This window comes from Podarcis liolepis (genome assembly GCF_965112155.1).
Source record: "Podarcis liolepis genome assembly, chromosome: 7".
NCBI classification, from domain to species: Eukaryota; Metazoa; Chordata; class Lepidosauria; order Squamata; family Lacertidae; genus Podarcis; species Podarcis liolepis.
In genome coordinates, this window is record NC_139561.1 from 33,140,907 (window position 1) to 33,158,181 (window position 17,275).

Sequence of the window (17,275 nt, forward strand, 5' to 3'; positions counted from 1 at the left end):
ACCTCAAGATGGATCCTTCCCCTCCAGCTGACAGAGCAGCTTCCTGGCAGTTCTGTTGTTGAGTGAATTAACAAAATGACTCCAAACTATACTAATGGTTAACAGCTTTTTAATTTTATTAGCAACACCAAGATAAGTTATTGAAGCATTGTTTTTAGTATTGTTTTACATTCCATTCAGAAATGACCTAACTTGGAACTCCATATACATTTAAAGATAAAGTGTGACACTTATTCAGAAAGCAACAATTATTAAAACTTACATGCCTTCATTACCAGGAAACCTTAATATATTTTCTAATTACTTCCAACAATACTCTATTTCAAAGCACATGATAACCCAGCAGAAGTTTACACATTTCACTTCAATCACAGGTTTTTTTAAAACTGTGGCTGTCAAGAGTGTTGTTCATTGAATTTCACTGTCATTTCTTGGTTAATATTGAAGAAGAGGAAAACTGGTACAACATATTAAACTGGAAGCATTTCTCAAAAGAATATGAAAAAAGATAACTACAGTAATTCTTCCCCTCCTAAAGTATTACAAAATTTGAAACTATTTAAAACTCAAGTAGAAATGACAATTAAGTAATCTTTTTAAAAGGAAGTTTCCACTTCGAAGGCAGTCCATTCTCTAGACTCATATGCCTACATAACAAAACATATTACAAAGCCTTTGATTTTTGTATTGCTGCGATCAACAGATTATAGTGAACACACATATCGATTCCTACACTTTGACAAATATATAGAAATTCCTCTTTGCTTTAAAGAGTTAACAGAGCAACAGGTAATTACATTTACCCCCAGTGATATAATTATCTAGGAACATGAGCAGAAAAGCAGCAGATTCAGAAATTCAACAAGATTACACATTTTTTTTACAATAATAAAAGAATATCCAAAATACTGATATGTGAAAGACAAAAATTGTTCTTATTTGTGTATATCTTTCTTTTTTAAGGTGCAAAATTATGACTAAAAAGAACAGCACAGGACTGGTTCGTGGCTGCAGTTCTACACTCTCTTATGTGCAAGTCCTACTGATGTCAATGGGAATTCTACACAAGTAACTGTGCCAGATTACAGTCTACCCATTTATGTTATGGTAGTTTTGTACGCTAAGTGAGACTGAAACCATGGTTTGAGTACATGGCAAATACTTGTAGGTATATTGGAGGACAGCAGAGCAGACCAAAGTCCAGGCTGTAGGTTTCTGAATTTTAAATACACTTGAATTATAATTGCCAGATGTCCTTCATTTTGAAGACACTTGAAGATAGAACGTATTAAGAAAGCAACAAGGAACACGCCAGCCATGTCACATTCCAAAACCATAAAAATAAGAAAAGTGTCAGGGTGCACCTTGTACCTATCTAGCCTGATTTAACTTTCTCTTTCCTGCCTATCTTTAAATATAATAAACATCATGGTATTTATTTAAATTACACCCAGTCACTATGGTTCATTTTCTTAATTTGCTGAAGATGTTGGACACAATGCCACACAGCCAGATACAATTCAGCCCAGTGAAATCTAAGTCGGAGTTGGACAGGCCCCAGAGGCGAGTAGTATCAGGAGGATTTCTAGAACTGGCAGAACCAGCAGGTGCCAGGGATAGAAAGAGCCAGAATTACTTCTCTGTGATCTATGGCCTAACGGAAGAGCTCCGTCACTTGCACACAAGTTCATGCCTCCTGCTTAATTAATCTGGAATAATTATTATCCATGTTTGTGTACTTATAATCACTAAAACGAAAAGGCAAGAGTAAGCTCACCATGGAAAGGGTGAGGAGAATCAGCTTTTCGTTGCTCTTCAGCACCCTGATTCTAAATGGCAAGAGGGTGGTGAAAGTTCAAGGGAGCCTAATCTGCATTAAGTGATTCAGAATATGCATCCTTAGAAGCCGCAATACAACGGCTTGTTTTTCCAGTCACCCTTCCACAGCTTTAGTTCAGAGTTGGAAAAAAACAAAACAGAACTACAAATAACAAACTATGTATATGTATTGTCTTGGTTTCTGTTTTTCTACAAATTTGGAGACTAATTTTATTGTAATTCTAGATAGCCAAATGACATATTGAGCATAAGTTCCCCAAGTCAAAGCCTCCACACTTAATAATGCAAGTGGTCCCAGGGGTGAGGCTTAGAAGAGGCTGGGCCCTTAGCTTCTGCTTAGGAAGTCACTGTTGATTCCGACAGTAGCTTTTTGAGCCAAAAATGTGCAGCAAAAGGAAAGTAACATAAACAAGGCTAAATGTCAACAGTGTTTGCAGACTTACTGACACCATCCATTTGTTTGTACTGAAATGACTAGCGAACCATTTGGCAAATACAATGCTAGGCACAGACCAGCCCTTTTATCCAGGAGTGCAAACTTCATTGGGCTGCTGGCATTCGACTTAATTAAAAAAGGAAGAAAGCCATATGAGTTTGGTTGGATATTGCCACGCAAATAGCAATGCATTATCCACAACAGCAGCTGAAGCCCAAAGACTCAGGGCCAGGTTCTGATCCCAGTTAACACAGACAAACACGAGGAGTAACTTCATTAGGGACAAAAGAACTTCTACCACAGTAATGGCAGAAAAGAAAATGGCATGATCTGAATGTCTCCGCAGATCCCAGAGAGTTCTGCAAATGAAAGGGTGCCATTTAGGAAAGGTGGAGAAGGGTGTGTGAGAGAAGTTTCAGAGCATGCTTATTTGTTACTCGGGGGGGATCTTTCATCTAGGTAGTGTACTTAATACTGCATACCAAGATTGACTATTCTATGATACAATTAAATGTTCCTGCATGGTAGGTATGCACACAGAAGGCAGAGATTCTTTTGCTGAAAAAAGTGGGGGAGTGGAGGTTTGTCCTGCATTGATAATGCTACAGCTGTTGCAGTTTCTTAAAAAAAGAAAAAAAGAAGAATCATGACAAATGATTCTATAATACACAGACTTTTTACAATTTAACCCTGATCCCTGAATTTATCCATAAGAGAGACTTCTTGGGTTTTGCTAAATTTTGCCCTCTCCCAACTGAAACATACACAAACACTGAAATGTAAATGACGCTCCTGCTGAACAATCCTTTGCTAATTCCTGTGGTGGCTTACATTTAAAGTGGAAAATACACCTTTGATGCCTTTGCACACAAGGTCAGTTTTTTGAAACCTTGGGATTCAGTGAAATGACATTTAATAGAAATTTAGCAATATGAACCAAACATGTTGCTTCAGCTAGACTTTGACCGAATGCAAAAGAAAGATGAGATTTTGGAAAGATGAGTGAAAGAGAATTGAGTGATATAGGTAGACCATGATGCTACTTAATTACCTTGTTTGTGCAGAATAGTCTCAGGAAGAACCACAATGGCTCTCAAATGGTTCAACCCATGATGAGCCAGTCATGTGCATTTGTTGCATAATATTCCACTTTTCGTGCACTGCTGAATACCCCACAATTTGATTGTAAGTAACATGCCAAAAGCAAATCCTTCATATGATGCAGGATTCACATGGAGTCAACACAGGGGAGGGTTTGTGTGTATGAGAGAGATACACAGACAGACAGAGTGACTATTGAAGACCATGCCCAGAAGATCATGAGATTAGGCCCATAAAAAGAGACTATTTAGACTGAAGCATGTCCTCAATTCTACTGAAACTATCATAGTTCTGCATGCAAAGTCATACCCTTAATTGAAGTGGTAGCAGTTAAGTGATTATTGCTTGATAATGCTTCCTTTCAGTTAAATGCACTTTGTTCATGTGATAAAGAAGTCCTGTCCAGGACAGTTGAGCTGTGATATCCGTCCAAACAAGCAAGCTGTCATAATCACTGCTGTTATCACAAGATAAGCATAGCCTTGTGAATTTGCCCTGAGATTTGAAGGCACTACCATACAACAGACTATTATACAAGCTGTTAGTGGTGGAAGATGTGTTCACAAAGACACCTCCTTCCATTCAACATGGTACCAAGTTGTTTCTAAGAGCCAAAATAGGGTTTCAAGAACAGAAAAAAACTCTACATGGAACAAAGTAGATCAGAGCTTTTAGCAAAAGCAAAAAAGCAGCAAATTCTGAATATTATAATTCATAAATCTAATTCATACCTTTCTCATGGGGCAGCTCAACAAGTACAGACACTGGGGTTGCTCTAACAAGATCCATGTTATTACAACAATGTGCATATTCAGCAGCAACACAACAGTCCCCTATTTAAAATAACATATTAAAGTGCAATCCTATACAGGCCTACTCAGAAGTAAGTACCACAGGTAAATGCGTATATGATTGCAGCCAGGTATGTTAGAGAAGGTCAAAGACTTTCAGAGATAATAGTGAGAGGGACTGTTTTTATATCCTCATTTTATTTCTAACAGCAGTTAAAGGGAGATTAAATATAACTGCGAACCACAAAGAAGGCTTCTGATAAAGCTATAACGCTGGACACGAAGCAACATTCCATATTTGTGTAGCCCTCATTTCTTCAGGACCTCTGAAAGGCGCTTTATAAGCATTTGTTAATTTAGCTGCATAACATCTAATTAAGGCTGGTTGATACCAACATACTGGTATGGGCAAGAAAGATCAAAATCTGATATTAAAGTAGCATACCACAACTATGACAGGATCACCAAGCAAAAATGACTAAATATGAACCAAGGTGTGAGTGACTAGAAGTTAAGATCAAGTCACATGACAAAAAGGAAACAGTACTAAACTTATCCAACAGAAAATGTTATGGGTATCATGTGGATGAGCCACCTCCCACCTAATTTCACATTACATTCATGGGGACTGTGTTGAGAAGGATGTTCTAAGCAGCAGAATGGTGTTTCATTATATCACATTAATACGCTTATATTAATGGGAAGCATCTCAGTGGTCCTCACCATAAATGTTGTCTTGAGTGGAGAGGAAAAGCACTGAACAAGGTTTCAGTATTAAACTGATTAGGAGTGAAATCCCATGTTTACAAGAGAGTAAGAACCACTAAATTCAATGGGACTTACTTCTGAGTAAACAGAAGGTAGTGGTATGAAGAACTAATTCTTAAAAAGCAGGAGACATTCCTTCCCTAAAGCTACAGGGTATATGTATATCTCAGTATTATACCTTGATGTTGCTCTCTCTGCCTCTCTCCACACACACACACACACAAACACACACACACACACACACACACACACAAACACACACACAAAACACCTACTTTTAAAAAGGACCAAATTGTCCACTGGTTAGCTGATCAAAGGTCCCTTAAACTCAGTTTTGCAACAATGAAAACAGTAGGGGTCAAGATGGTCATCATGGTGGCTGACAGAGTGATCTAACCCTCAGCTCACCATAAAGTTTCAATTTTGCCCTATATTGCTCTTACATAAAGGCTCTAGAGACATAAAACTGGATTGCTTCAGTGATTTAACAGTTATATATATCTAAGTGAAAATCTGGTCCATATTGCTAGGTTAAGCAAATCAAACATGTTTGTTTGTTTGTTTGTTTTTTGTGTGTGTAGCCAAGTCTGGATCAATTACTTATTTACAAAGTAACATATTACTTTGTAATAGCCAGTTTGCTGAAACACACAAGAAAAATATGCTGCCATTCAATGATCTTTATCCTAGAACATTGCTCATGTCCGTTATGCAAGTGAATGCATGGGAATATTTTGGTCTCCAGATGCATACCCATTAAACATGGGCACCAAAGCAGCAGAGTGAATGATTGTCTTGGTCTACAAACTATACTGTTTTCTGAGCTAGGATTGGGGAAGGTTTGACTAGGATGACAGAGCCTATTTCAAGTGGGGAGAACAGATGTTGAGATCAATATGGGTAGAACATTCCTGCTGACTGTCTCACCATCAGAGCAAGTGAATCAGTCACATTTTAAAACTCATAATGGCAATGGGATAATGCAAAACGTCAGGAGGTATTATTTTTTAAAAACCTATAAATGACAAATGTCTCCAGTTAGTTGTTATCTAAACTAAACTAAAGAATGATCATCATTAGGTGCACAGACTGTATCCATCTATTTGTGCAATGTCAGGCACACTCATACACTTAAGCAGAAGCAAAACTAATCTGGGTTACTTAATCATTACAAAATGAAAAGAAGCACTATGCATACCCACCATGTACTCCATAATATGCAATAGAAACTCACATTCTTTTCACCATATGTACATTTCCAATGTGTGTGGCAGAGAGACTGGACCCATTCAACTTCTTGCAGCATATAGATAGAGGGGCGAAATAAATATGTACCCCTCCCATGTATTACTGGGTACACACAGTATATTTGCTAAACTATAACACATGAAGAGGTCCCAAGTGCCCCATTATGACAATAGGGGGACCTGGGTTAGCCAAAAGACAGCACAGTTGGGATTGTAGTGCTATTTCACTAGCTCAAAGCAGCCAAGAACCTGCTTGAATTGGGCTGAAAAAGAAGGGGACAGTAACACTGTTTGGGTTGAGAGATGTTAGCATATTTCCATTAAAACGCCATTCAGCAAGTAGCTTTCAAGCAAAGCTAGTCTAAAGCTCTCTAAGTTCAACCCTCCAAGTGAAGCAACAACAATCATTCCACTAAGTTCAGCCTTACACCCAACCCATCTCCCAGGATGCTTACATTATGCATGATAACTCAAGTGGTCAACTGGGTAACATGATTTGTTACTACTAGTTGAACAGTCATCCATTATGACTGCTCTCTACAGCCATTCACTGAGGAAACATGACTTATGAGCAACAAATGCAACCAATCACAAGGGATGTGTCTTGGAATGCGTTGACTATGCCACCAATTAACTTCTTTCAGAGCAGGCCAAGGGGCTCACATTTGCTCTGATAGCAGCTCACAAAAATTCCTTAGTCTGAGGAGCAGCAGAAAACTCAGTAGCAATGAACTGCGTTTCATATACATTAATTTATTTTCAGTCTCTGGGAGAACAAACTGGCAGAACTCTTAAGAATACTGAAGAATACTCCTACAAGGCTACTACAACTTCATAGTCTGCAACTACAAAGACTTCTGTGGAAATGGCTAGTAAAGGTATCAGCCCAAACTTAAAATAAAATAAAATCTGGAGGTGTGGGAAAGAGGATTTGAACTGCAATTCCACGTATAAAAATAATCAAACTTATTGCAGGTCAGCCTCATAGCTCTGATGCTCTATCTCAGTTAAAAGGCACAGCTTGTGAAACTTTTGTGTACTCAGCAACTCATGAAATTAATTTTGAATCATTAGAAGGATGGGGAATTAAAAAAATAAAACAGATTTGTTTTCAAAAGTGATGATGATGACAATGATAATGTGGTTTATAATAAGTGAATATAACACTTAAATAGAAAGTAAGGTTGTGAAACTTTGATCACAATCTCACACTGGGAAACTTTAAATTTTAGATTTTTTGGACAGCCTCCTTTTCATAATCACGAGGCTGAACAGCTATTAAAAGGAGGGAATGTGGGACTTTCAATTTGCATAACATTAACAGCTGTCAATATTTTTCAAACTGTCAGAAATCCCATAGTTCTTTCTTTTTTTGACAACTTGGAAAACATTCTTTGCACCGCATAGTTATGGGTACTGAGCTCAGAATGGCACACTTCTCCATTCAAAGCCGCCCTGCAGCCATGTCTGCATATTAAAAGTTCAAGGCATGCGTGTAACCTCCCTAATGGACTGCAACTCCACTTATTTGAGATCCAGTATCTTGAATTTGCTGGACAATTTTAAATGTCCAGCAGCCGGACATTTGTTTAGATCCGCAACAGTCCTTGTACGTGGATTTGTGAATGCCCTTGAGATGGTTTGCCAGATATATAGCAATATGAATGCTGCAGTCTTCTCCATCCCACTCCACACCAACACCTGGGCTTTAGACCCCACCCCATACCTACCCCTAGAATAGTAGAAAATAAGGTGGAGCCTCTAAATCTATGGTCTCCCAACAACTACTTTAATTCATTGTTTTTTACTTCCGCCCAAGAGACCTCTGTCTTAGTGTAATAAGCTCCAATTTAGTAAATCTGTGATTCCACATTTTAAAAATAAACAGCCCAGCATATTTCTGAGCCAAGCAGCGTGGGTGGCCTTGATTTGCAAAAGGCAAAGTTTAGAGGTATGGCATTGCAACCCACCCCCACCCCCCACCCAGCTTGCTGAATGCTATTTCTAAACTGCTTACTGTGTATGCTACCTCTCTGGGTTAATAAGCTGAATTTAGGCTGTGTGCTTTTGTGCCTCTGCACTCCACTCTTCCTGAGCACTTTGAACTACAGAATTGTAGAGTTGGACGGGGTCCCTAGAGTCATCTAGTCCAACCCCCTGCAACGCACTTACATCAGCCTGCAATGGAGGTGTTTTATCTTGGTTTGTGACAACATGCCAGACCAGTAATGGTATACCCCCATTCTGAAGATTTCAAAGCTGGTGCAGAAAGTCCTAGGAACACTCCATGCATTGAGACTTCTTAAGGGCGCATCCAGAAATGGGAAGTGTGAATATGACAAGCCCATGTTTGCAAATGTGCACATTGTACAGCTGGAATTGTAGGATCAGGGTGCCAGTATCATCTAGTGGGGCAGGATGTTCAGCTAGTTAAATGAGCTTTTACATTTCTTTTCTATTTCTTATCACCACTGCAGTATATAAACTCATTTTTTTTAAATGGTCTGCTTGGGATTTTTGTTGCAGCTCTTTCTGTGCTTTAAAACTACAGAGATCGTATTAAAAGACGAATTTGTACAGACCCTTTCTGTTCATTAAAGGGTGTTTTTGTTTTGTTTTTTGTTTTGTTTAAATCTATTTGCACCGAAAGCTGCATAAACCTCTGGGTTTTCCTACACACTAGAAGTTTTGATATTTGAGGCTTGCATGGTTGTGGATCATATAGAAAATGAAAAGGACCCAGTTTCTCTCTCTCTCTCTACACATGAGGAATGTTGGTGTCACTATGTGGTGGCAATAATATGACACAGACTTCCTAAGCACCCCACTTTGGACAAGCAATAAAAATAGACTTTGCTGAAACCATCAAGGCAGTAAGCAAGTTCAAACTCTTTACATTCTAGATAACCTAATGATTAGATAAGTTGACCTAGACAGTGTAACCAGCCAGTTGGTGACTCCAAAAATAATTGTGCATAGGGATAAAGTGATTATATGCACCTGCTCAAGGACAACAGCATGTTTGTTTGTTTTTCATACATAAACAACTGTCTTATTAATTAGGTAATTGATGTTTGTGTTGTTTACCATAAGGAAATTGTGTAAGGAAATTTAAACAGTAAATTGCCTAGCTTTTGAAAATAATAAAATATTAGGATTGAACCCAACTAAGTTCTACAAAGAGTAGATCCACTGAAATTAATGAGCAGGGCTAAAGCAGGTCCACTAATCTCAGCAGGTCAACTCTGAGTTTTACTAACATTGGATATAATCCTCACTGTCTGATTAATAAATTTTGGGATTTCTCTATAAAAATATAACTACGAATTGGAATAACCCACCCAGATTTTTTAATTTATATTTCATTGAGCATATTCAATATGTCCTTATTCAACATAAGGAAATAATTTTTTTTGGAAAGCAAACTAGGCTTAGGCTTGGCAAAGCATTTAGTGTTTTTACTTTTTTTTCTCAGTTCAAATGCTGAAAAGTTGCAAGTTACCACGTCAGTTTAAAAAATAAAATAAAACCAGATTGATCAAAATGAAGCAGCAGATGTTCTGGTCACATATCATAAATACAAATGTCTTATATAACTACTTATCTAATTAAAAACTACACAATGTATTTTTTTTAATGGCCTGGACCACGTATAAAGGCCACGTACTGCTGCATGAAGCACCACTAATTTCAATGGAGGTCCATGCTTTGTAACAAAGTAGAATTTTGTCCCAAGGTTTTAAAACATCATCTTAAAGCCAAATTTACTAACAAGCACAGTTTGACATACTCAGTAATTTTGTGGGTTGTTGTTTTTCTCTGAAATGGTCTGAAATAAGGATTCTAAAACTTACCACACAAGTCAGGTCTCTTGATACATCCACTACTTCCTGTGCTACTTGCAAGTCCATTAAAGGCTGCTAAGCCATCAGAGCTGTAGGCTCTTAGGACCGACAACATGTTGACTTGCTTCTCCAGGACCTGTGGGCTCTGAGCTGGTTCAGGCTTCATGGCACCTGGTGTAGCTTCATGGGAGGCGAGGAGATTCTGACTGTGCCACTGCTTTTCGGAAGGTGGCAATGGCGGCATGAGTCCTTTTGAGGCAACAGAGCCTTGTACGTTGTCCCCTCTATCGGCACCATCTTTGCTCAGATTGGACAATGGTTTGTTCGTAAGATCAGGTTCTGTTTCAATGTCCTCATCATCAATGGTTTCTTCCTTGGAGGACTCCATGTCTTCAGAGGAAGCTATGTCTGACAGGTCGTCAGTAGCACTTTTATTTACAGAGTCAGAAAGCAGCATGGTTGGGTCATCTTCACTTTGTGTTTTTATGTCAGGGTCGTTACCAGTGCAAGCATTTTGTGCTCCGACAACTCCGGAATAAACGCCAAATTGCTTGTAGAAGTCTGCTGCAAAATTATAAAAAGTGGAATCCATGTGACCAGGCCAAGGGGTGTTCCTCTGTTCTCCTGGAGAGTCCTTGGATCCTTGGTTCATTCTTTCAGAAGCCGGGTCTATCTGGCCAATCAAATTGGAAGTAGCTACATCTTTGTTGGACTGTATGGAAGTCAGCAGCAAGCTAGCTTTATTTGCTGAAGCAATGGCCTCCCTGGGTGGGTCTTTACCATTTCTAGTTGATCCTAAAACACTGTCTTTACGCTTTGCCTTGCCTAAATGATTGGCTTGGAGATGAAGAGCCATTAATTCCATCGATGATGTCGTGAATGAACAAAACAAGCAGCCATGCCAAGCAATATTGTCTTGGACTGTAACGGATGAACCTGGAAGACTGGCTGCATCTGGTCTCACAGAGAGGTCAAGAGGCTCATACTGTGATTTTTCTGTTTTTCTCTGCTTATTAGATGATTTCTCCTCACCACTCTCTAAAGCCAGAGGCTTTGTGGAAATGCAATCAGACAGGACTTTATCCTTCATTTCTTTTTCTTTCTTCAAGGAACTGAGGACAAAGTTGTCCATAAAAGCTTGCAACGACCCTTGGAAGTTCACTCCATTTCCAACCATACTATGGTAAGCTCTGCCCAGTTCAGAAAAGCGTGTCCCTTTGGAAGATATGTCAGACCCCTTGATGCCGTCTGAAGAAACCTCTGAAGACATGCCAGTTGAATGACCTGGATGATCTCCTGAGGAAAGCATTCCTGGTGACCATTGTTGAGATCCCATGCTACTCCGGAAATCTATTCCAGGAAGACCCTTGAAGGCTCCTCTCAGTACTTCAGGTCTAATGAACATTGATCCTTTATTTGATGTCTCTTCCTTATGTTCTTGACTTTGAGACTGTCCAGAAAGTGGTCCTGCGCCATTCTGCCGTTCCCGGTGATGTCGTTCCAAGTGGTATTTGAGTGAAGCAGATTGTGTACCAGCGTAATCACAGTGGGGACACTTGTAAGGTTTCTCACCTGCAATTATCAAAAGATAAATAGGTATATTAGCTGTATTAAAATGAATTATTTGGGAGGGGATCAACATCTATCCTTCTACAATAATGATGGTTCCAAAAACCCACTAATTATTTTTCTAATTCCAGTTCTTTCCCCTGTAAAATAATAAAAAAAAACTTCTTCTTTGAATCACTTTCTATCAACTCAAGACTTACACAGCATAAACACACAAGTTATATTTTCCTTAACTTAATATGCTAAAAGTGCTTCAGAATTAAAAGATATGATTATTAAAACAAAGCAAAACTATTCCACCACAGTGATCATTAAAAGTACAAGCCGGGGGGGGGGGGGCAAAATATGTAACAAATGGATGACTACAATGTTTTTCTGTAAACAATAGCACTAAAATTTGTTTAAATTATACATATGGAAACAATTTTTAACCCTAAAAATTTTATGGCACTGTTACGCAAGACTGAAATGAATGATTTAAGTCTTGCTCTGCAGTAAATCATGGATATAATTAGCAAATGGCATTCTGCTCAAGTAATTTATCATTATTTGGAGGGCACCATTCCAGAAGGATTCAAAGATCTGCAGACCTGCTGCATTGTTTCCAAATAAAGAACTATAAATACAGTTTCTTCTATAAAATATTAATACCGTTACAGTGCATTACAATCCTATTGAGTAAGAACATATAGTTAAGATAAAAGGTAGTCAATAAAAATTAGAGAGAGAACGGGCAATAAAAGGTAGAAAATATATTTAGTTTCTATGTTTGAAATTAACATTACTGGGGTTTTTTGCAGTGCTTTAAATTTGCACTAATGGTACCTCTAATGCTCCAGTAGTAAAATGTGTAATTTACCTCTAATAAGCACTTTTCAACAGAGTAAGGATTGGCTTAAACAGTGTTCTAAAACATATAAGATGATCTTCATGAATTAAATATATATATTTCTAATTCAGTGCTATACTTGTACGGCTCTTTCTGATTTAGAAGAACTCTGGGTTGCAAAGCACATATGTGAAATATTTACAGAAATTCACACATATACACCCGGAAGGAAAAATATGTCTAGATAAATGTGAATTTAAATGTATACTAGCACTTGTTAGCAATCAAGGGTTCCCTTGCAGACCTGAATGCTGGAATAGTCATCGAAACAGACAGGAGTCTGACAGTTCTAGAAGCTCCTTTTAATAGCACTCTGTCAATAACAGCAATTATTTCTCTAAGCGACCTCAACAACAAGGAACTATTTTTTTCTCTACTGTTTTCTTTCACTGAAATGATCTAAATGCCAAACCAGCCATCTGTGAACTGTGCCCTGAAAAATGTTGCATTGTTTGTACATCTCTCTTCCTCCCCACCAAAAGACAAACAAATTGGAAATTGCACTTGCATCCTAGTGTTGTGTTTTTTTAAAAAAGCTATATATTCTAAACTATTTTAAATTTGGTTCAGAAATTTCAGGCTTCAAAGCATTTAGGCCCCATCCACACCATACATTTTTAAAGCAATATCATACCACTTTAAATAATTATGGCTTCCTTCAGGGAATACTGGGAGCTGTAGTTGGTTAAGGGTGTCAAGAGTTGTCAGAAACTCTTATGAAGCTACAATTTCCAGTTTCCTGGAAAGAGGCACTGGTTGCTATACCACTCTGACGATCTGTTTCAGGCCCTTCCCTTCTGAGAATTTTTGAAATGGCCATCCCAATTTGCCACCCACTAATGGAGGTAATGAACTGGGGCAGCCACTTGATTTCAGCTCAAGTGAGAACACGTGAGAATGAGAGTATATCCTTTCTCAGTCTATTAACCATTGTGGAAGGATGCATTCTTAATTGCTTGCACAGGCCTTGGCAAAATACAAACGTTTTCAGCAGGTGTTTAAAAGTTGGCCCAGAAAACAGCTGCTGAATCTCTGTGGGTAGAATGTTCCCCAGGACTGAGCCAATGACACTAAAGCAGTGCCATTGCTGCCATCATCCCTAACCATGGGTCCTGCTAGCTAGGGAATGATGGGAGTTGTAGTCCAACAACCGCTGGGGATCCAAGTCTGAGAAACACTACACCAGGCATAGGCAAACTCGGCCCTCCAGATGTTTTGGGACTACAACTCCCATCATTCCTAGCTAACAGGACCAGTGGTCAGGGATGATGGGAATTGTAGTTCAAAACATATGGAGGGCTGAGTTTGTCTATGCCTGCACTACACTAAAGGCTCTGTTTCTTGTGGTTGTTAAATGACAACAAAGACAACGCAATGCTCCAGCAGATGATACTGGTGATCAGCCTTGATTGTAAGGGTTAAGGCAGTTCCTGAGGCACCCTGGGTCCAAGATGTTCAGGACTTTGCAGAGTAATACAAACAAAATCCAAAAGTTGGATACAATCCAGTTAAAGCACTACTTTCTGGTCATCATGGCCACCTATGGCTTAGTGTGCTGAGGGAGGCCATGTGAGTGTCACCCTCCCCCTAAGAACCTGACCTGAGGAATCCCCCTGGACCAAGATGCTCTCCACATCTTTTCCACTTTCTCTTCACCCATACTGTTCCTTGCAGCTGTGGACTGATCACATCAGCAGGCCTAAGACCACCATTTCCCAGTTGATTGGTCCACATAGGCAGGGCTTAGGAGCCACCTTGTGGAGAGTACAAGCGGTGGATCAAATCCCTGATTCATTCTGAGGCAACTGGTGGTTGCACTGGAATGGAGGGAGATGGTGGGGAACCAAACTGCTTGCTGGTGTAATCTGCAGCAGTGGTAGCCATAGGGTGGCACAACTGGTGCACTGGGGAGGGGGGCATGTTGCAGGGGACGCCAAAGCAATGCTGTACAATGGAGTGTGAGAGGTGGAGAGCACCCAATTTTAGTGTTGCACAGGGCGCTGCTGAAATTTAAGAGCCCAAAGTCTGCCACTGTCTGCAGGGGCAGGATCTCCAGCTAAGTGAGTTGGGCCTCAGCCTACTGGTTGCCATTCCTTGTGGCCTTGCAGCAGGCTGTTTGAGAGCCAGTGTGGTGTAGTGGTTAAGAACGGTAGTCTCGTTATCTGGGGAACCGGGTTCGCGTCTCCGCTCCTCCACATGCAGCTGCTGGGTGACCTTGGGCCAGTCACACTTCTTTGAAGTCTCTCAGCCCCACTCACCTCACAGAGTGTTTGTTGTGGGGGAGGAAGGGAAAGGAGAATGTTAGCCGCTTTGAGACTCCTTCGGGTAGTGATAAAGCGGGATATCAAATACAAACTCTTCTTCTTCTTCTTCTTCTTCTTCTTCTTCTTCTTCTTCTTCTTCTTCTTCTTCTTCTTCTTCTTCCATCTCCCCTTGACTGACTGGCTACAGGAAAGCTTTTCCATCTGCCTTGTCCCCACCCCACTGCCTGGGACCTCTATAAGGTGAAGATGCTGCCTAAGTATTCTTATTTTTCTTAACATTCTTGTAGGGAATTTTCTTTGCCTTTGGAGCTGGAATCTAGATGCGTTTGGTTTTTAATACAGTTGAAATGTTTTTAATTTGTATCAGTTGTATTGTTAGTATATATCTGTTTATTCTTGTGAGCCGCCTTTTTGGCTGAAAGGCAGCTTATAAATAAAGAGTAACAGAACAGATGTTCATCTCACCCAGCTGCCATTGCAGCCGGTGGGAAATGAATAACTTTCTCCTCAAACAGTTCTCTAGCATTTTTTCCATCTAATTTATATTTAAAAACTAACTGCCACCATAGATCGATATCCCAAATTTTCAGTGGCCAAGCCAGTCCTAAGTAACAACAGATACAGACACTATTTTTCTTAGTGGAATGGGTTATTTAATCAGCCCTCAAGGATTTCTGTATGCCATGCTATTGGGAAAGGTATTGAACACATGACCAATGTATTTCCAGTGACAAATGTGATAGAATCATGTTTAATAGAATCAATAAAGTCTTCAGTAACATACTAGTGTCTTTACAAACTATTTCTAAACGTTGCACACTAAAGGATATCCTTGTTAAGAATTATCACACCTGAATGACAGCATAAATAATATTACAAAGCCATTGGGTCCAATCCAGTCAAAGTGAAACGCTTTTAAATTCCATTGTCTCCATTGATTAATATGAATAATGCATACTGCAAAACATAAAGGAGGTGAGATTGCAAGACCAGCCACTTCGCTTTGGGTACTTTTGCATTCAATGAGATCAGCCCAGGTCCAGTGCAGTAGCTCTCTGGACCAGTTTTGTACAGTATGAAACTGGTAAAAATGATACTAATACAGAAGATGCAAGGGGAAAATCATAACCTGCTCACTAGTGGAGCCTCATTTCCATATTTATTTGCTGCTTCGACACATCGTGAGACCAGATCCACCATCTGTCTGTCCCCCCAAAATTAATCCAATTGGAGAGCAATTTTCTGGCAGGTCTAAAGTAAGGTTACCAGATTTTCCCCCAATGAATCTGGGGACACTTGTCAACTTCAATGGATTTTGTATGGGGGCTGATTTGTAAATCCGGGGACTGTCCCCAGGAAACGGGGACATCTGGTAACCTTAGTCTAAAGGAGAAGCAGCAGCTCACATTTGAAATATAGGACTGAATCAAGCCTTTGGTCCACCTCACTGAGTATTGTCTACACTGACTGGCTGTAGCTCTCTAGAGTTTGAAGGCGGGCATCTTTCAAGTGCTACCTGGAGATGCAAGAGATTTAACCTGCAGCCTTCTGCATGCAAAGCATCTAGGAGCATCTAGGAGTGGCATTCAGCAGCAGCAGCAAGAATGGTTGGCTTTTAAATTTTTATGTACATATATTGAAATAAACAGTGAAGAGTCTCTCTGTGAGCATTTTGTAATAAAAATACCAAACCGATTTTTAAATCAATGCAGCGGTTATTGATAACCCATTTCATCAATGGCACAGTGAATATTTTAGAAAAGAGCTGCAGTACGGTTTAATTAGTTCATTATTATGCCTCTTCCTACTCAGTAATTTCTTTTATCATTCTAATCACTCACTTCACACTTTTGAAACCAAATGGAATATCAAAGGTTCTGTGGGATTATTTTTGGATCATGCACATGTTCCCCACATAGTTCATCTGTTTGTCAGAAATACCAGTCGCATTCTGAATCTCTTTACTCCCTTGCTATTGTGACTGGGAAAGATGCAAAGGAAAGACAAAGGAAAGGTATACGATTATTCCATACTCTTGTATTCTGGGTTTTATATTACCTTCTGTTCTATTGCACAACAGACAGAAGAATGTTTTAATTTTTGCAAAGCTATATAATTGAATTTAAATCCTATCTCGGATATTTATTTAGTCTTTCTACAGGTCTTTACATAGTTAATACTGGGAGAAATAAATATGGATGCTCCTTAGCTCTGAAGCTTCAGTACATTAATATAAACTGTACACCAATTCCCCCAAAGCATATATATGTTGCAAACCTGAAGACTTTTTACACAGCTGCTTATTGCTAAACAGTGTCTTGTCCAGAAGGGGACAATCTGTGTCTCTAATTGCTGTCAGTGAAGCTGAGATTCATTATGTGACTTTCCCATTAAAATGTGAGCATTAATTTGTATAATGAAATATCACCCACTGCAGTGTTCATTAGCCATGCCCTACTGTATACGCCACATTGTTAGCTACCTAGAAACTGTAGTTAATTTCACTAATGGATATTTCCCTACTTA

At 39.3% G+C, this 17,275-nt stretch overlaps 1 protein-coding gene and 1 long non-coding RNA gene across 7 annotated transcripts in view; one reads left to right on the forward strand and one right to left on the reverse strand.

Annotated features, from left to right (window-relative positions):
- The window catches only part of ZNF536 (zinc finger protein 536), a 450,709-nt gene that overhangs the window by 155,742 nt on the left and 277,692 nt on the right, over positions 1-17,275 (reverse strand). For 5 of the 6 annotated variants that reach the window (XM_083513503.1, XM_083513501.1, XM_083513502.1 and 2 more), the window contains one exon: positions 10,037-11,599. In XM_083513503.1, the coding sequence (XP_083369629.1) occupies positions 10,037-11,599 (1,563 nt within the window). Of the gene's footprint in view, positions 1-7,545; positions 11,600-17,275 lie in introns of those variants that run through there. The other variant, XM_083513506.1, reaches the window with a different exon arrangement.
- On the forward strand, positions 99-5,168 carry LOC310711707. Its single transcript, XR_014528608.1, has 2 exons — positions 99-3,175; positions 3,351-5,168. It is a non-coding gene; the product is annotated as an uncharacterized lncRNA (long non-coding RNA).